The sequence below is a fragment of the Epinephelus fuscoguttatus genome, linkage group LG16, assembly GCF_011397635.1.
Source record: "Epinephelus fuscoguttatus linkage group LG16, E.fuscoguttatus.final_Chr_v1".
Taxonomy (NCBI): domain Eukaryota; kingdom Metazoa; phylum Chordata; class Actinopteri; order Perciformes; family Serranidae; genus Epinephelus; species Epinephelus fuscoguttatus.
This window is the reverse complement of record NC_064767.1, coordinates 21,954,620-21,976,102: the sequence shown is the minus strand read 5'-3', so window position 1 is coordinate 21,976,102 and position 21,483 is coordinate 21,954,620. Positions and strand designations below refer to the sequence as shown.

The 21,483-nt window shown below is 43.0% G+C and overlaps 1 protein-coding gene across 2 annotated transcripts in view; it reads left to right on the top strand.

The window, feature by feature from the left end:
- The first annotated feature begins 976 nt into the window (after positions 1 to 976).
- LOC125904078 (Kv channel-interacting protein 2) overlaps positions 977 to 21,483 on the top strand; it is a 136,221-nt gene continuing 115,714 nt past the window's right edge. For both annotated transcript variants that reach the window (XM_049601335.1, XM_049601331.1), the window contains exon 1: positions 977 to 1,264. In XM_049601335.1, the coding sequence (XP_049457292.1) occupies positions 1,192 to 1,264 (73 nt within the window). In that variant the 5' untranslated portion in view covers positions 977 to 1,191. The remainder of the gene's footprint in view (positions 1,265 to 21,483) is intronic.

Sequence of the window (21,483 nt, the reverse complement as noted above, 5' to 3'; positions counted from 1 at the left end):
AGAACCAAAAGAACTGCAAACAGACACATAACTACAACAATTGGAAAAAAAAACAACCACAAAGAGACACAAAACCACCACAAAGTCTGTGTGTCTTGTTCCTCTGTTGAAGAGATGGAGGGGCCCTTTGCACATCTGTGCCCAAGAACCCACTATCTTATGATCCGCCCATGAATAGATGCCTTAGGTTGTCTCTTTGATGAGATACCACTGCTATCTTAAAAAAAACAAGTATGCCACCTCCTCTTAAAAGGGAGCCAGCAATTGTGTCAGGGGACATGACCCCCGTAACCCACGCCTTAAGGCAGCCTCTGGGACTATGTAGTGCATAGTAATGAGTTACTAGAACAGACAGGAATACTATATCATTGAATCATTAGGTTGCCTATTGATTAGCTCACAGGTATCTGTAAATAGGAATAACAACCTCTTTCTTCATGAGTTGTTCCTGATCACCTTTGAATCAGCATTTACCAGTCAGACCTCATTAATCACTCATTACCTGATCATCATATAGGCCTATACTTTATGTGTCACCCTAAAGTAAAGTGGCACATGAGTAGTTAGTTGTATCTCATTACTTCATGATTATCTAACCCTTTCTTTCCTTTTTGTGCTCTCCATCATTACCCACAATATAATCATGTGTTTGGTACTCATTAACGATTCATTCATTATCAGGTCGTTTCTAATTTGTTCTTCACTCGTTCATTATGAGCTGCTCATGTTTTTGTGCACCGTATTGCTTAATGCCACTGTGGGAAAATATTGGAAATTATGTGTACATTTATGATCTCCAAAACAGCTGTCTAAACCAAAGCAATCTTTCTTTCTGTATCTGGTTTTCGCTCCCCCTCTCCCTGTGTGTGTGTGCGTACTTAATTGCGTGCGTGCGCGCGTGCCAGCCCGTGTGAGAGTGCCGACCAGAAGCGCTTGGTTCACTCAGCTCCTGGATGCCGAGAGCGCACGCAGAGAGAGAGAGAGAGAGAGGGACACACGGGGAAATAACAACTTACATGGCTCTCTTGTCTTATCTATGGCAAATCAATGATGACTTGTTAACGCTAGTGTACTTGTAGCCATCCTCCGTGAAGGCGAACAACACAAAACCACTGTTGTTTTTTCCTCAAACAGAATCGCCAACATATCAGCTGTTTCCCACAGTTCCACATTCCGGCGCACACGGGGAAAATGAAGGCGAAAAACCGTGACCAAAGCTTGTCGGACTCCAGAGAGCTGGACGGATCCTATGACCAGCTAACGGGTGAGTAAACTGGGGTCTTGAACACCGGTGGATGTTGTGTGGTCGCCTGCAGAGAAAATAAAAGATTCAATATGTAAAGCTGATAATCCGAAAGCAGCCTTGTCCTGTTAACTTCAGGTGGCTTTGCAAATGTCACAACCTGTCCGCCGTCCACCTCATCACCAAAGGAAAAAGCGCAAAATGTGTTGTTTTTTTTTTTGTTTTGTTTTTTTACGCATATTGGCAGTTTATTTGCAGCGCAAGTTTTTATATAAGTTTCACTGCCTTTTTTGTACTTTAATTCCCAGCTTCCATGGTAACACATTTTCTGTTCTATCCGTCTAGTTGCTGTGATACCCCACAGAAGTAGAGGGACACTTATAGTTTGATAAATTGGAAGAAAAATACACATATTGAATCTTTTAATATCAGTGTTGCATGCCAGTGTGGTTGCATAATGTGGTGCGTAATGTTTGGTTTCTGTCAACAATTTATTTTGTACCGGCTTGGCTCAGCTATGGGAGACCACCTTATTGTCGTTGGCTGTTATGAAAGGCGCTGCGGGGTTGGTGACACCTGTCTGACCGTGATCTGATGTCCAAATAGTGGAGCAGATTCCACGATCTGTTTGGTGTGTTATCACTTTCTGACCGAGATCTCTCCTATCGCCGTGAGCTTTATCTGCCCAAGTCTGGCTCTGTAGTTGAAAAAGAGCTGATAGGATACTCTCTGCAAGCACAGCACACATCTGAGCGACTCTTAATGCCATGTGGGTTTTCAAATAGGGCAAATGTGTGCGTAATTTTGTTTGTGGGTGTCTGCTTGGATACAAAAAAAAAAAAAAAAAAACCTCGCTCCTGTATTGCGCTCTCTTTCTCCTTGAGATGACAGCACTTCCACTCTATCAGTTTGATCGCGATGTAATGAAGCAGTTCATTGACTGGAAACGAGCATGCCTGCACATACCTGCGCTTTGTATGTGCTCCTCTGCGAGCTGAGCTCTCTCTTGAGGTGTTTCACCCTCTCCACAGCCTCCTATTGTCACATTATAGCTCACAGCTCTCCCCCGCTTGTGTGAGCACCGTTTGCCTGTTAAGTGCCAGCTGCCTAAATAAAATGCTTGCTTTTATGCCTGAACACATCTCAGGCCTGCAGAGGGAAACAGTGGCTGTCCAGACAGCTGTGTGCCTCGGGCTCGACAGGGACACTATAATCTCATTTGTCACAAATTTAATGCATCCTAAATTAAGAAAAGATTGCAAGGTGTCTCAGTGAAACCATGTTTGCCTGCGTGCAACAGACATGTGTGGGTATCTTTATCTGTGAATATTCTTGTGTGTATCAAAGCGTGTGTGTGGGTATGTGTGTGTGGGTGAGTTAAGAAGCAGCACTTTTTCTACACTCCATTGTTGGAAGTTTAAAAAAAAAAAAGGAGGAAGAAAAAGAAGACGAATTTGTTCAGCTGCATTCATAAACATCCATCAGGCGTTAGGCTACACCTCAACATGGGGATTGTAAGTCATGTCAGCCAACCCACAGTGTGCTGACCGTCATGCTTGGACAAACACTGGGCTTTACAGAGCTACTCAGAGACTACAAAACACACTTCAGCAGCTTGACTGTCTTTTCCCCTGCTGCTCTGGAACTTTACCTTTGGCTCTGTAATCACTTGCAGATTAGTGTGCAATATCCACCTGATAATGAGATGCATTATGGAGGATTAGTAAATGTGACAGTGGAGGAGATGAAAGTTTCTGTAAACCTCTCGGAAGAATCAGCATTTCCTCTTTCATCTCCTCGCCTCTATTCAGTCCAGCTTGTTGAAGTGGTCCCCTGAGTCCGACTGTCCACAAGAAGTCATATTGCTTTTTTAATAGTTGAGCGAGGGGAGAGGGAGAGGGACCAAGTCATTCAGTGTGGCGGAGCAATTTACTCCTGGCATAGTTTTTAATGACTTTTTCAAAGCTTTGAATTGCGTGGTTAATTCATCTTTGTACGACGCTGTCAACTCTAAAACATACTTAGCCCTGATGGTTTGCATGGTTATTAGAGCAGGCTGTCGCCAGTACGAGTCAGTGTAATGAAGATATGATGCAGCTTAAGCTGTGGAGAAATACCGCTGGTCTTGTGTTTATGATAGTTTTCATATTACAGACACAGCTGACCGCAAAGTGGCTCGGTGTATACTGTGTGTGCATGTGTGTGTGAGACACAGAAAGAACAGGTGACAGGTGATTTTCTGCATAATCCCCACTAAAATGGAAAAGTATATAGTGTGATGTGAGTGCATGACTTGTGAGAATGGATTCTTAAGTGGGTTTTTGTGTGGGTAGGACAGCTACAGGTGAGTCACTCTTCTTACTTACACACACACACACACACACACACACACACACACACACACATACACACCAACAGAAAGAGAGCGAGTGTGTGCATATGTGCTTAAAGCAAAGCTGACCTATGTTGCCTAAAGGTAGTGTGGGTGGTCTCCAATCACCATTTGAGTGAAATGTAACCCTCTAGAAATAACTCCCTCTCAGCCTGCTACATTGTACTGAAGTGCGCCCCACTGTGTGTGTGCATGTGTCGGAGTGTGTGTGGTAGCCTGGCATTCCCCGTTGTGTTTAAGAGCACCGGCTGAGAGATGAGAGGTAATTATAGAAGCGTGGTGCAGTAATCTCCTCTTCCACCTCACAAGCCACACTCCAGAGGAATCATATCACCTACACACACACACACACACACACACATACAATGGCTTCTTTTTACATATGCATATGCAGCTATTATCTCAACCTTGTCATGCTTCTTTTTCTTCGCTTCACATTTTATCTCAGGGCTCAATTAGTTAGTCTGGTAAGACCGTCCTGATGACGTGAGCTCAACATTCTGTTTCACTCTCTTCATCAGTCTGGACTGCTGCCACCTCAAACACTTTCAGTGGGTGGGACTACTCGTCTTGACAAACTCCTTCAGCCAATCAGTGTAATAAAACACCACGCAGCATCATCTTAATCACTGACAGAGCCAGTGGATAAATCAAGCTTTTGCCAAATCCAGTTAGAAGAAAGGCAAAAAACATCTTTTCTTCCAAGAATCTCTGCAAGTGCATTCTCTTGTTCTCATTTAATCATTGTTATTGACTCTATTTCTGCAATAATTCCGCCTATTGCTGTGTTTACCAATGTTAGAGTCAGCACTTCAGTCTCTTTGGGAGCTGCCTTTACTGTTCTGTGAGCTGCGGCCTGCATTTTACGTCATCAACTACGATGCAGTCCCTAACTGGCTGCTTATATTATCAACTATGGTGTGGATGCCAGATAGGCCTTGATTGGACTTTAATTTCTGGAAAGTGTTTGGGGCAGCAGCGAGTCCAGACTGCGAAACAGAATGTTGAACTCACTGACAAAGCAGCAATATGTGACGACTTGGGATGAGAACGTGTTGATCTGTCAGTAGCAGTTGGCAGCCTGTCTGCCAATCATCCCTTTGTTCTGTCTGGTAATAACAGCCTGCATCATCACACAGTATGTGTTGTTGTTTTACATATTGTACCAAAACTTTTGAGATGTCTACGGCATGTTTGCATTGTGCTCTACCTTGATTCTCTCCTTCTGTGATGTGTCATGCCACTCCAGCCTGATGTGCAGATGGTTTGTTCTTTTTCCCTTCTCATGTTCAGATTAAGTGTCAAATCCAATTTGCCGACCGCTTGTGTTCTCTCATTTTTAATCAGTGATCAGTAGTTTAACCTTGCCATACATGTAAGAGTGGCTGAGTGTAGAAGGATAATCACCACCACTTATGTGAGAGATTTGTTCTCTGTGTTTAGAGGTCAAATGATTAGTTAATTAACAGGAAATTAATCTGCAACGCTTGATTAACCAGGTAAGTCATTTTCTAAAGCAGAAATGCCCTAAATGTAATAGTTGGAAAAACTCTCTAATACCCACTATCATCTTGATTTTTGATTTAATGAGAAAGGTCACAATCAGCATTCACTTCAGGGACAGATGACTTTGCAGTAGTCATGGTTATTTATTGACACCAGCTTCGATCGGCTTTGATCGGCAGTGATGGAAAACATGACACTCCGGTGGACATGATAACTGTAGCCGCTTTGCCAACATGATTCAATCATGGGCCACCAATAAATACCGTCAATTTTCATCCAAGCAGTGCTCAAATATCGACTGAAAGTTAGTCAGCATAGAGTTTGAGAGAGAGAGAGAGAGACTGGATGAGTCAGAGTTATAAAATAAAATGAACCATCATAACATTTTCACTGGCCTCCATGCTGCTTTACTGTTTACTACTGTACACAGCTCTAGCCTATTGGCAACAGCAAAGCAGTTTATCACCTACTTTTAACGGGATTTCCTGCATTTAAAATCTGCATACACATGCTGGTTACAATTCTGGTGGAGAAAGGGTAAAGGATGCAAACCCCCTAGGGTGCTCCAGGTGTATGCCCCACTGGGAAGAACATTTTTTCAACATATCAGATTTATAATGTGGATCTACAGGGGATTTTAGCATGAGGACGTGGGAAAAACTAGGCTTAGAATCAGTGTTACCTTACTGATTCAAAAGTAATATAGTGGAAACATCTAGCCTGGAAATCCAGACCCAAATCTAGAAAGATTTAGGGTCTGGCCATGAGTAATGAAAATGGCCCAACTCGAGGGGCGGCAGCAAGCATGCATTTGAAAATATCACTGCACGCAATTGGATAACACTACGACCAATCAGAACAATACACAGGGTGACGTATCCAGAGCTTAGCTACCAGCGGAGCTAACTGGTAGATTAGATTCTTGACATATCCGGTTGGCAAAACAGCAAAAACGTCCTTCTTGCAAAGGAAAGATTCGAGCGCCGTCTTCTGTTCCTCTTTTGGAGAAAAAGCCAAGTCTAGCTCGTTAATTGTAGCGGCCAAAGCCGTTTCAAACAACTGGTGTTCATCCGTAGCCATCTTGCAATGTTTACTGACTGATTCCTGACTTCGTCATCACAGCGCTGTTGTTATCTGTTTAGCTCGCCTCTGGCCCGCTTATATCAGATACACTGATGTGATTGGTGCAGGTCGGCTCAAACGGCATGGGTAATGAGCATCATTACTGATTGCCAGAGTGACTCGCTGAGCAAATTAAAATTGTGCTCTCACGAGAACTCTGGATTTCCAGGGTAGGAAACATCAGTTCAGGGCACTTAAAAAAAGAAAGTCTCACCTGCTTCATTCTGCTTTAAAGGCAGCCACTTACTCTTACCTTATTCTCTCATACTCAAATAAAACCAGATAAAAAAACATTCAGTTCACATACTGTGGTTAAGAATAAGTAATTTATCACAAACGTTGCCACCCATCTTGCATTTACTCACAGCTTTGTCATTAGGACATTGCTATATAAACAGAACATATTGTGTGTGTGTGTGTTTCGAATTTTGCAGAAAGGTATAAAGTTTGTAAGCCTATTTCCATACAAACTTGTATGAACTCTGTGATAGAACATTGAATACATTTGGGTTTTGGACTCTGTAGTGGATAAAACAAGACATTAACAGAGGTCAGCTTGGGCTCTGAGAAACTGGTGTGGCCATTCAACTAATTGCTTTATTGATAGAATAATGAAATCATTTTTGATTGTTGAAATAATTATGCCATATTTGTGTTTGTCTTTTCCTCTCTCCAAGTGTCTCATTATTCTGAGGGAAAATCTCGCACTCTTGGTTTTGGGTGAGAGCATTTAGAGGTCAGATGAACGCAGCTCAAAAATACGTTTGAAGGACTCAAGAAAACAGGGAATTCAAGTTTATTTGTAAATGTGTGAACACAGTAAAGACACCCTTGGATAGAAACTAATATTGTGTGCAAACACTGTCTTGTGTGTGTTTGTGTTTAGAGGATGTACAGCATGTGGGGGATAGGTTAGGCAATGAAGTCCATCTCCTAGATTGACTGCGTACGTTCTTGGCAAAGTGAGCCGATCGCCCACTTCGTAACAGTCAGCACAATTGGATGCAACGCTTACACACACACACACACACACACACACACACACACACACACACAAACAAGACAGTCATCACTGACAGACGCAAATATTCACTCATTAGGTTTCTTGAGCCGAAGTTTCTCTCTTTAAAATATGTAGAACATCCGCTACAGTTGACTTGTCTCACGCAGCAGCTCGGCTCTCAGCTGTAGCAGAGACGTTCAGCCTCTGATAGATCTGGACAGTTAATTTCTTACACACACGCAGCCCTTAATGAGCAGCGTTAAGCACTGGCATTCAGAGGCACGCCAGGCTGTAAGTCGGCCAAAACACAGATAGCTGTGAGAGAGGGTAGGGGTGTTGAGGTGAAGGGCATTAGTGGGTCTAGAAGCCACATGACACTCCCCCCAACCCAGCGCCCATGGTGCAAACAATAATTTACATTTGCTAGTCCAAACCGATTCCAGCACTCTGATTGGCTTCATAATTGAGCCTGTCAGAGGGAGTTTAGCATAAAGTCACCTTCTCGGCATGACAGTTTTTGCTGCAGCTAGAATCGAAATGGCCACTGGCACTAATTAAAAGCCTTGATTTAATGTGTCATCTGATGTGGCGGGACATGTGTGACACATGCCGCCTCATCAGGGATCCTCTCTGGGTTCCTGGGCTCTGGTTCCTCCTGGAAGTGCCAGAATTGCTGATGTGAAATGACTGGATTCCTACATGGAGGAATGCTTGGAGTGGTTCACTTAGGCTTATCTGTCACTTTGGTTACATAAGGAAGGGATAAAGAAAGATGGGAAGGAGGGAAAAGGGGCAAAGGAAGGACGGAAGGAAAGTGCGAAAGTGCAAATCCCAGAGATGCTCTTTGGTAGATTGTAGGTGTTGTTTGCCCTATTATAAAAGCTACTCCTGCCAATCATACCCTGCTAATGCACAACCCATCAGTATGGTCCTGTAATTATGAGGTAGCTGCTACCTGAAACCTGACTTCTTTCTGACATTCAAATTTGTGCCTCTTAAAGTGGTTTGGATGTTTGCATGTAGAAAAGAGGGAGTTTACAGTATGTAATTGCCCATCCATTCTTCCCTGTCTTCTTAATGTCCTCACTATATTTCTAAATAATCTGACTGACAGTCCCCACTTAAACCGCACTCTCTCTTTTCCTCTAACTCTATCACACTCCTCCCCCTCACTGTCTCCAGTCTCACAAATCAGATTACATAATAATATCATATATATTTCTCCGTCTCTAACAGAATGTCTTCAGTGTCTCACTTTCCGTGTCCTGATTCATCCTGCCTCTCCTTCCAAGCTCTCCCCTCTTCGTCTGCCCCTATACTATTACCTTCGCTTTTTAGCTCTCCCATCGTCCATCCTCGACCCAGTCTGCCTCCCTGACCTGTCTCCTGCCTCCCTCTTCTCCAGTTCTTTCAGTCCACAGTGGGACCGGTATCTTAATGGGCCCGGACGCTGGAGTCAATCCTAACGAGTTTTAATCTTTGACTGAATCTACGGAGAGGACGGGCGATCGTTAATTAAAATAAGCCCTGCTCACCCCTCTCTTGATCCCTGCACCCTTACTCCTCTCCTGCTCTGTAAACACATTCATTTATAAGTGCCTGCTGAGAGGAGAGGAGAGGGAGATGGAAAGATGAGAAGGAGGAGCAGGGAAAAGTCAATATACATCCCAGATTGAGGATGAATGACTTAATGGGCAGCGGGGAATGGAAAATTGACAAATATATTTGATTTATTGTATATTATTATTATTGTATTACAAATGTACCAGAAGTTTTTTTCCTCCTCAACATCCGTGTGATGCTGTTTCCTTGTCAGAGATATTTATCAACAAGCAACTGATTGATTGACTGACGGAAAGTGCCTCTGAGTGTGACGGAGCTCCGTGTCATTCGGCGTGTGTCTCTCTCTCTCGCTTCGTCGTGCTGTCACTCACAACATCTGATCTGCATTAGTGGATGATTTTCTGTCCATTAGCTCAGCCATTCTCCATTACACTGGTAGTATCTCATCAGCATGGGGAAGAGAAGACACCAGCTGTCATGCAAACAATGTTACTGTGTGTTACGATGTGGGTGGCGACCGTGTTCCCCTTTCTTTGTGCACTTTGACTCAGTTTTTGTGTGTGTGTGTGTGTGTGTGTGTGTGTGTGTGTGTGTGTGTGTATAAGATAGAGTCCTTTGTCATCAGAGGTTATCAGACAGCGCGTCTTAGATTGAAGATAGGGGATCACTGTGGGTGCGCTCATGTTGCGTGTGTGTGAGCCTGTAAACATTTGTGTAGAGGATGTCTGAAGGGCACGCGTGACTGAGATTGAAAGGATGTCTGGAGAAGTGTGTGGGTGTGTGCACGCTGCCATCTTTCCCATTTTTTCTTTTACTTATTTAAGCGGTGCATGTGTGAAAAATTGAGTTTGAGCAGATGATGCAGCGTGTAAGATTTTAAGAATTTGTGGCTGTCCCCTTCCTTGTGTGTGTGTGTGTGTGTGTGTGTGTGTGTGAGAAAAGTAGAGATGGCACAAACAAGCAGACAGTAAGAGACTGTAATTTAGTTGTAAACAGGCCTGCTGAGGACATTTACTCTGTTCACTGAAGGTTCTTCAGCCACAACTTCAATGTGATTGACAGCACAGCAGAGAGTGGAGGTGATTAGAGGAAGCCTGGGGTTTGCTCTTGTCAAAAGCAAAATCTCTCATGCACTCACGTAACACACATACAGGCATAAACACACACACACACACACACACACACACACCGGGTTTTGGCCTGAGGGATGACAGCGCAGGAGAACACTGCAGCTGGTCTTACAATCAATCAGTTAGCTCTGACAAAACTTTGGACAAGGTCTAGTCAATAACTCACAGTCGTGCACATTCACACAGACACACTTACACACATATACAAACACACAAATGCGCGTGCATGGCTGCGAAACAGTTGGCAAAGAAAGCACAGCGGGCAGAGCCTTGTCAATATCTGTCAGTTAGCTGACCAGTCAGAATAAACACAATGTCTCCCAGTGCACACAGCGCCTTACTGATAGCCCCATCAAGCCAAGTTTAATGTAGAATGGCTGTTTCTGGTCTGTAGCGATGCCGTAAGGGTCCTAACAGTCAGGAGAGTTTAACCTGGACTGTAGACACTGCACACCCACTTCCGCATGACGAAAGCGGGCTGCCAGACGTCAAGGCTACAAGATTGGCTGCCACCCTACTGCTGTGGCATGCAGCAGGTCGGGTGCTGGCTCGAAGAGGCATCTTTCAACTGAGCGCCTTGTGAAACGGCACAGCTTGAGTTCATTGGTGGCTTTAAGCACTGTCTTTGCTCGAAAACATTTAGGAACTCTGCCCCCTCTCATCCCTCTTAGAGGCACTGCGTTGGGTTTCAGTGCCTCTGTACTTCCTTTATGTATCGTTGGGTCTTGTTTACACATGTGTTTACACAACAGTTGCTGGCTAAATTAGAGTTACTACAGCTGTGAAAAGGAAACTTTGCAGATTTACAACCAGCTCTGTCATTGCAGTGTGGGCAGTGTGTGCAGATGAATGGTGTTTGGCTTTCCCTGTGTTGCCTCTAATTTTGTTTTGTTTTTTTGCCTCGAATGGTAAAGGCATGACCTACTTTACTCCTCCTTTGATTGGCTAGTACTCGTTGCCTTCTTTGGTTGGGTTGATTATGTTTAGGGATATGGAGTGAGAATGGCTGAGGTTCGGATGAGGAACAAGGATAAGATAATCAGAGGCAGAGGAAGGTGGAATAGGGCAGGTCACGCTATTGGACTTTGGGACAAATGAGCAGGAAGCTCTGGGTGTTCGGCTTTCCCCTGTGTCGAGATGGTAGTGCCTGGAGCTCCCTGCTCATCCACCGGCACTGTTCATCTGCCCACTGCCCACACTGCAGTGACACAAGGCTTGTTAAAAATCAGTGAAGTGTCCCTTTAACTACCCATATTGCTATTTTTCAAGCTACTGTAGCTGTCATATTTCCAGGAAGCAGACCTTCAGTGGCCGTAGTAACTCTAATTCAGCCAGAGGAAACGACCCTCCGACTCTCCGCTGGATCAGCAGACTTTCCAGTTTTGTTGTCTCTGGGCTGTGAGAGAGGCGGAGGGACCACAGGGTACATCATTGGGTGTGTTCATAAGCTAGCAGCAGTCTCTTTCAATGAAGCTGGCCCAGCAGTAGGCTGCCAATCCCACTTTCGGCATGCGGAAGTGGGTGTGATTTCATCCAACAATAGACGCTAAAAGGTTATACATTATTCTGTTGTGATTCAAAGGAAAGATTGAGGTTTAATAGTAAAGCAACTTGTATCATCCCAAACATGACTTCTCATGTGCACCTTTATCAAATCAGAAATGGATATCCATCAGACAGTTTGCAGTGCTGACTCTGCTGCAGTTTGTGTGGAAAAGTCAAACAACTTCAGTTTAAATGATACAAGTGCTGTAAATGACATGCTAGATGAAGAGACTCCAATTTGAACTTTTCAGTCAATATTAAAAATCTTTATCAATGCTTGTTACACTGTATGATGTTGTCGGACAACATTGTGTTAGCAATTGTGTAGCATTATTAACTTGCTGACGGGCAGAGCTGCCCTTGCTCCAGCCCCAAAATGGCTGCCTTTATCATTGCTCCCCCGTCAGCCTGGGGCCAGGTTGTCAGGGGGGACACTTCCTGACAGCTTGGTCTTTATCTCTCCCAGGAGAGATGCTGAAGTCAGCCAAATTCGCAACCAGCTAAATATGCACAGTGTGACAAGGTAGAAGGAAACAGGACCAATTGCATTTTGGAGGCTGCGATATGGTTCAAGGCATTACAATTGTGGGGGAGAAGGTTATTGAGGAATGTTGAAATGCTGAGCCGGGAAATTTTGCGTTCGGCTTCACAGCGCTGTGTCGCTGTGTCCCGACTCCGCTGTTGAACCAGCCTGTACTTCCTCTCAGGCAGCCAAGCCAAACTACACACTTGTAAAGACACAGACTTTAGAAGTCCAACAACATATTTGTGTACTTGGAAATCCATTTGCTTTAATCATCTCTATTGCACACTGCTCGCTCTGGATGTTTGCTTGTTGGCCATGGGGTTTGAAAATCCTACCCCCCCCCTCCCACCCCCCCGCTATCTCCCTCTGGCGCTGGTAAACCGATTACTCACACAGCAACCTGACGTTCCATAAGTGCTTCTCCCCAGGCACCGTGGCCTGGCGCCAGAATTTCATAAGAGTTAATGGAGTCTACTAATCAACAACACACACACACGGACAGAGACGCACACAAACTCGCACACTGGCAGGTTTGACTGATTGGTGGGGTGACAGTCATGACAGCAATGGGATCGTTACCGACCTGGAGCAGCGCAGCAGCCACTGACATTACCATCAAAGGTGGACCCCAGCTTAATGCTGTATATAGAGCGGGGAGAGGGGAGGCATTGACAAAGAGAGAGGGAGCTGCTGAGGCCAAATAGTAAAGAACGAAACAGGTGGAGGGAGTCTATCGTCAAATTCTACCCCAATAGCATACAATACTCACAGTGGCTCAAATCTCAGCTGAGACGTGATGAGATCAATAAGGATTCAGGGCCAGTTTTGCATAACACATTATTGACATAGCTGAGGTGTGATTAATGGTCAGGCAGCTTCCAAATCAGCATATTAACAAACAGACAAACCAAATTATGACATCATTATTCTCCATTTTATTTGATCATTTGTTTCTGGGAGTTATTAATCTTACATCTACAGAGGGCTACACATGCTGGAGTTAACATGTATTTAAACATCTGCTCACACACACCAGCAGCTTGTGTCTTGCTGCAACATGACATTTTGTTAGCAGTGCTGCTGTTTTGGCTTAAATAGCTGTGTTTTGTACTACTGAAAGTGTCTAACATGAATTTGAAGTTATGTTTTGTGCTTTTCATTTCACCACTGATAACTGTGCGTCATGCTGGGCCTCAGCTCAGTCATGTCACTTAAAGGGAGATTTTAGTATTATTCAGCCTAGACCCCATTTTCCCATGTTTTTGTCTTTGAATGACTAATGGGAACAACATTTTTTTTTAAAAACAAATTGGTCCACTAAGGAGAAAGTACTGCAATTGGCAGTGGTGAAACCACTCAGGGCAATTATGCATGGTCAGTTTAAGTCCACTAGAAATGCTTGATTTTGCTGCCGACAGACTCAAATTATTATTGTGTTTGACAGCTTCATAAAAAAAACCCTACAGGGTAATACATTTTTTTTCTTTACCTTTCACTTGATACAGTCTGTCAAAATCAGCTTAATATTCAGCCATGACATTAAAAATCTTTTGGATCACACTTCAATCAGGAGACACAGAGAAATTAAGTTAAGATAATATTTAATACAGATATGAGTGTACAGATTAACAGATGACTTGTGTTGATTAAGATTTCACTTGGACACCAGAGGGAAATATTTTGTGATCGAGGGACATCTGAGTGGCAACAGGACAAATCCCCCCATGTAGTCCAGACACTGGTGGTGGTGGTGGTGGCTGCTGACTCTGAGTCTGCCGACTGCTGAGGCAGATGAGGCTGATGAATCTGTAAAGACTAGGTGGTGATGGGGAGGTGGAGGGTGTGCACGACTGCAGCAAGAAAGAACTGGGGTCGAGAAAGAACCGTAAATGAGGAGCAGTAAGATGATAGGCTGACAGAGAAAGTGTGTGGCTATGCTATTGGTTGATTGTGAATCAGCTGATGACTCAATTTACAGCCCCTGACAATGATACCTAATGATAGTGAGTGAGCATGCGTGGAAGGAGTGAATGAAAGAAATCTTACAGCCTGAGCATGAAAATCTTGTGTCTACATTGCAGTCTGTCTCACATTGCCGGTTGCAGTGCTCTGTCTCTTGATACTGGATCAATTTCAAAAACCGTTGTTTGTGTTTGTCCCCTAGACACAAAAACATGATAAAATAGTGTCCAGGTTTAAAAATACAGAAGTTTTCCTTTAACAAAGAAGCAGTCTGATCCAGTCACAGACAAATTTGACATTGGGCTTGTTGGGTAACATTAGCTAACAGCTTGTTAGTGGTCTAAACAACTACTTGCTTGTAGGCAACAAGTCATGTAGGCTGATTTTGTTTGACTGCTTGTAACACAGAGACTCCAAGGCCTTAGGCAGTGTTCTCATTTGGGACCCCTGTAGCCTGAGGGTAGAAGCTCTTCCTGACCCTCTCAGTTCCGGCCTGGTGTATACGATACCTTCTTCTCTACCTCAGGTAGTTATCCAGGCTGTTGGGATCTTTAAGATTCTCCTAGCCATAGTCTTGCAGTGCCTGGTGTAAACATCCAGGGTAGAGCAGCACCTAATAATAGCATGTTCATCGGAGCGAGCCACTGTTTGCAGGGCCTTGTGGTCCTGTTCGGTGCTGTTTCTGTACCAGGCAGTGATGTTCCCCATCAGGAGGCTGTTGATGATGCAGGAGTAGAAATTTCTTTTTAGGGGATACCCTGAATTTCCTCAAGGGTCTGAGGTGAAGCAGTCTCTGCCTTGCTTTTCGTAACACTGAGTCAGTATGTAGCGCCCATGTCAGGCCCTGGTGATGTGGAAACCAAAGTACGTTAGCTGTCCACCCTCCCCATGGAGGACTCATTATTTTTAAGGGCGGCATAGTTCTTCCCTGCTTCTTTCCAAAGTCCACTAGCAGCTCCTTTGTTTTGCTGACATTCAGGAGTAGGCTGTTTTCCTGTCACCAGCAGGTCAGATCCTCTACTTCCTTTACACCATAGTCATTTGGATTATAATAATATAATAATAATCCCGACAAGTCTATAAAGCAAACCAACAAGGAAACCCTATGTCAGGCAATGTCTTTCATTCAAGCTGACACTAATGTGCTGCTTCGGTTTTGACATGCACCTCTTATTCCACGACCATTTGCTATCATACAACTGTAATGCTAGAGGGAGAGTTCCACTAAAACCCACATACAATTATGAAAATTTGTCAGTTTGTTAGTGTTCCTACTTTTTAAATAAAGTATTATATGGATGTGTGGGAGCTTAGGACGTTTCTCTTGTAGTTTATTTATTATTTATTTTGCAACATAGCAATAAGTCAGTCTGGCTCCCAGGTCGTCACCTCATCTACAATTTCAGCTGTGGCCACCAAACCCGTCGCAGAGTGCAGGGCTGTTCTCAGCGGCCTGCTGGGGCCGAGGTGTCAGACTTCCTGACAGCTTGGTCTTTATCTCCCCTGGAGTAAAGCTAAAGTCAGCTCAATTCTCAACCAGCTTTGGGTAATTATATTTTTTCCCAGTATTTCAGAACATTTTGAGGAGCTTAAGGTGAACAGGCAGAAACTGAAAACACACAATAGGATAAACTCAGAGAGAATGAGTTTCTTTTGTATTTATGAAGCACATTAAAGATAAAAGCTGGCTGAAAATGCTTTCTCTTTATTTGATTTGCTTGTAAATTCAAGTTTGCTGTGCATGACCAAGCATGGTATTGAACAGTGACGCAATATAAATAATATTACAATTATTAAATTATTAAAATATTATAATTATTAAAGCCATAATGAAAAGCGTACTTGAAGAAAGTCACAGAGTAGCATCTGTCTGAAGGTTGCTTTTTCGCTTGCCATCTCTTTTTTTTCCCCAACCACAAGATGTTTGCTTCTAATGAGGGCGAATTAAGGAGACGTGGTGCGCTCGTTGTAATGCACACTCAGAGAAAGTCATTAAGAGGGGTAACGATTATTAATGAGGCCAGTATAAGATTCATGCACTGAAATATGGGCCTGTTGTTTCATTCCTCCGTGTTCATGACTGAGAGGGGCTCCGCTGGATTTTGGCATCAAAGGAGACGTTACTGTCGGTGTATAATGACACTCCTGGCTCACTGCGCAGGTTCAGCACAGTTTGGAGATTGAATAAGTTAATTAAAGTTTCAATTTTATGTGCCTTAATATGCCTGGAGGATTCTCACATGCCAATCATATTCTTATTTACGGTACTGTGTGTCAGTGTGCATATGTTATACGTCTGTGTCAAGGCTGTGATGGTAAAATCCTTGACCTTCCTTTTAGAAGTGATGGCATAATAGCTAATACAGTATCCTGTTACCATGGCGGCATAGTGTTGCAGTGGTTAGCACTGTCGCCTCACCCACCCACAGTGGGGGAACCCTTCTGTGTAGAGTTTGCATGTTCCCCCTGTGTCAGCATGGGTTTTCTCCAGGTACTTTGGCTTCTTCCCACAGTCCAAAGACATGCATGTCCAGGGTGTACCCTGCCTCTCACCCAATCAGCTGCGAGAGGCTCCAGCATCCCCGTGACCCCTAACAGGATGAGCGGTTATGGAAAATGAATGAATGGTTTCCAGTGTTCCAGAATGTGCCACAGCTGCACCCAGTGGAATCCAGGCGTTAGTGTACAGGGCTCACGCTCTACCAGGTGAGCTATCGGGCGCCCTGAGAAACTTGAGTATTTCCATATATGCAGCTTTTACTCCACTACATTTATTTGATGACTTTAACTACTTTGCATTGTTAGATACTGTAATCAATACGAAACATAATTATCTAATAGTAATGATATCTTATTATAGGTTAAGCTACCCAGCAATGTATAAAGTAATTACAATTATACAACAAGCAGTTACGACCAAGCACTATGAATGGTCAACAAGACATTTAGAATGTGCTCAAGTCAGCATAACAGCGCACCTGGCTCATGACTACAAATATTACTCTGCTATTTCTATGGCAACGTTGCAACTGCCATTGCAAAAACCAGACGGCTGCAAAACTGCTACAAAATTATTGTTTTGTTGTTAATTTTGATCCATACGGCAGACTTAGTTTGATGAACGGTTGGAAGAACTCTTCACAATCCTAAAAATATTATATAGCCTAATATTTAAATATAAGCAGTCAACATTATTAAACTAATGTATCTGAAACATTTTTTGTCCTTTATTTCAAATGACCTGAAAAGCTGATTAGCAAAAAGCCACCTAAAAAAGGGTCGTTAGGATATCTTATAAACAAATGATCTGACAAATGCTCATGATAGGCTGCTACTTGCAACTGTCATAGTAACATTTAAAAATATTGAACTTGAAACAATTTCAGAACTTGAACTTAACGAGTGCATTGGTAGAAATTCTCAAACATACTTATAAATCAGATTAAAGGAGTTAGTCTTTTTTCTTTAATTCATATAATTCATAGTGCTAGTCAATGCAGGTACATGCCTACCTGGAGTGCAGGAAGTCGAAAAAGTTGTTTTTGAGTGGCTGAAGGCAAGTGCCTCGGTCATGACCACATCACTGTCATGCTACAAATGGCATTCAAGCACACCCTCTCCTGTAATATTGTTCAATCAGTTCGTTTGGGCAGGGAATGCTGAAAAATTTCACACCTTCATTTGGTTCGGTTCACTTTCACACTGAACTTTTTAAAGGGGACCAAATCGTCTGGACAATGTCACGCAGTTACAACAGCTGCTCGTTTGGGGGCAGTATTGCCCGAAACGACACTGACCAGGAAGAAAAAGCATGACGAAGAAGAAAATCCATCCCCTTCATCCAATATATAGTCCTCTGACCATATATCGAAGTGCCTGCACCTCTTCACTACTCCACATCTGCCCACGAGACATTTTCCAACTTTTTCTTTTTTTACCTCTGCCTCTCCCAGTTTGTGATGCCGGCTTTGTTTGTTTTTTCTACCCAAAATGCACTGCGCTCTATATCACTTCCTCTCTTTGGTTCACTGGATAGTCCATTTGCATTTCCCACTGGGAGACCCCCAGTTTGCTCGTTTGGTCCACACCCAGAGTTTGATTGAGCGTTTACACCACTCCAAACGAACCGTACTATCCGTGGAAGTGGACCAGTGGACAATAGCGCCAATGTGAATGCGTTAGGACTTAGGACTGTACTTTAAAGCTGATACTTTTGTACTTTCACTTAAGTCAGAGTTTGAATGCAGGATTTTTGCTTGTAACAGAGTATTTTAAAACTGTGGTACTTAGGTAAAAGATCTGAACACTTCTTCCACCACTGGCTACAAGCTGTGAACATTAAACAGGCTTCCTCTCAGAACTCTGTGGTGTTTCTGCCTTGTCAGCCCACAAAAGGTCATTACAGATCTGAAATCTGGCAAAGGTTAAAAAGCGGACTTTATTGGATGCATGCTTGAATCAATTTGGATTGGATCAATGGATTAAGATTTGATAATCAATCACTGACCCACCAGCACACAGCATTTTATTCTACCTTACTGTATTTAAGTTGCGTGGCATGTTGGAAGTAGTTTCATTTGGAGGTCAGGCAATCTGTAAGCAGTACAAGGAAATGTCTCGGTTGTGTGTGCTTCTGTGAATGCTTTGGAGGAGTGTTTGTGTGTGTTTGTGGGAGTGTCTGTGTAGTACAGTACTATCTCATTGATATTCCTGAGTAGATCTTGACATTAGGGAGTCATTAGAGTTTGACAAGCGAGAGGCAGAGGTCTATTGCAGATTCTTCTCACCTCTTCTCTCACCTTCACTTTTCACCCTCCTCCTTAGTTTTCCCGTCCACATGCCGTGCTTTTATGAATGAGAGGCGGTATCAGTAATGATGCTTTCCTACTTAACCCTCTCCTCTTTTCTCTTCTCTTCCATAGAGGTGGGAAAGGTGATTAAAGTGGATGTAAAATTAATAGTTGCAGCCCCAGCTCTCATGCCTGGGTGGGCAGGAGTCATGAGCACACTGGGCACATTGATGGAGAGTAATATGTGTGTGTGTGTGTGTGTGTGTGTGTGTGTGTGTGTGTGTGTGTGTTTATGTGTAGGGATTGTTTGTCACTGAGGGAGATTTATTCATATTAGCCCTTCAGCTCGATGAGGGCGGCAGGGTGAACTCAGATTAAGGTCGTACATTTAAAGAAACAAAACACAGACATCTCGCTGCCTGTCAGATGAGTCAGTCTCAGAGAACATAAGAGAAAATGTTACCCATCATGCATTGTGCTATGAGCTGACATATACAATTAGACAGGCCATCTGGGATATTTCCACAGTGAATAATTTCTAATGCAACAAGCAGCACTTTATTATCATTCCAAAGTTATGAATTTTTAAAATTTCAGTCTGTTATTAGTGAAGTGTGCCAGACATGAGAAATCTGCAAAGACAGTCACAGACTGAATTCATTAAGATCACATGTTAATATGATGAAACAAGTACATATGTTACCTCCCACTCAGGTTTGTGTGTTGTTCGGTCTGTGACAGTGACTGTCATGTTTGCTGAATGACCTCATGTCAGTCGCAGGAACGTTACTGTGAGTGTGCAGCATGTTAACATGCAGACAGGGTATTAAGAAGAACTTTTAACAATTAATAACAATTCAGCTATAATTTAAACAACCTCGTCGCTAGCAGACAGTTAACGTCACCCACAGAAAGGTCATCTATGATGTGCCCTTCATTGCCATACAGGACACCATAGACAGAAACTCAGTGGCAACATTTAGATGGTGAGTAGCATTTGTGCTCTTGATTGTCCAGTTACATGTAAAATTTTAGCTTTACATAGCGTCACCTTCAAATCGTGCATCAGTTCTACAACCTAAGTTTAACAGTGGTCCTGACCAATGGCGTAGGGTAGTTACAATGGGCCCCAGTGCACGCTATTATGACAGGCCCTAAGGCACGCTAGTTACTTGTTATGCACCTAGACTGGCTACCATATAATCTTATCGTTACATGATCAAATAGAGATTTGAACCTGGATAACACCAACATACATATCACCCAGAAATCATGATTGCATTTATGTGTAGGGGGCAGCACGTGGTGCAGTGGTTAGCATTGTCACCTCACAGCAAGAGAGTTCCTGGTTTGAACCCAAGGTGGGGCTACTCAGGCTTCCTCCCACAGTCCAAAGACATGCAGGTTAATTGGTTACTTTAAATTGCCCGTAGGTGTGAATTTGAGCGTGAATGGTTGTCTGTCTCTATGTGTTAGCCTTGCGATAGCCTGGCGACCTGTCCAGGGTGTACTCCACCCCTCGCCCAACGTCAGCTTGGATAGGCTTCAGCTCCCTGCGACCCCCAACAGGATAAATGGTTACAATGAATGAATGAATGAATATATGTGTAGGAAAAAAAATACAAAAAAATACCTTTATTTATAGTTTATGTAGTCTAAGAATATATTTTATATTCCATAACGTATTTTGTTAAAGGCTGCTACTGGGGTTTTTCTTTGAACAGGTATATTTCTAAGGTGGCAATCTAAATTACTCACAGGGGCACGTTTTCTGCCTAACATATAGTTGGAGGGCACGCTCTCTATGGGCCTCCTAACAACGTGGGCCCCAGTGCAACTGCCCTGCCTCCACTGTCTATATCCACTGGCTGGTGGTTCTTACTACGGTCAAGTAAGCTGTTGTTTGTGAATACCTGTCAGCAGCCACTTGGATTCTGATTATTGTCTGTTATGGTACAGGGGCTTGGAGTGGCCAAAAAGCAAAGGATGTGTGTTTCAGCAATAATTTCTCACATTTGATAAACCGAGTAAAACGACGGAAATAAAAAGGGAACTCTGAAGTTTAAATATCATGACATAGCTGTATCATCTTTGATCTATGATAAAAAACCTTTCCTTCATGGTTTAGCTGAAAAGATGACCCTGACTATGACCATACAAAGGTTCAGATATTTTACTGTACAGTTTTTGTGAAATACAAGGTTAAGTCACCTCAAGTTACACTATAAGACATGCATCATTTCCTCACATTAGATATTTCATTTGAAAAAAAAAAGCTTAAATAGGTTATATGAAATTTTTAAAAGATCCCTGTTTGGGCTGACCTTGACTATGTCCATGTCAAATTTCATGTGATGAGTTTTTGAGAAATTTAAAGGCAAAGTCCACTCAAAAGACATTATAACATTCATAACTTGACATACAATGACAATAGTATGATTTGGCTTGCTTCAAGGTTTCATGTTAAATTCTGATTGAATATGGGTTGCTATAATTCATGAGGTAATGCTGTAAATTCTGTTGGTGTATGGTGCTTTAAAATAATGTTTCATGTGCCCCTTTTTAACTTTGAGCAGCTGCACCTCCAAAAGTCTCGGCACAACCCTGTTAAAGTGAATAATTGAATTATTACAGTACATTGAGAGTCTTGGCTTATTCAATTTTCCCCCTTTGAATGTGTGTTTAATATGTAATTCCTGGG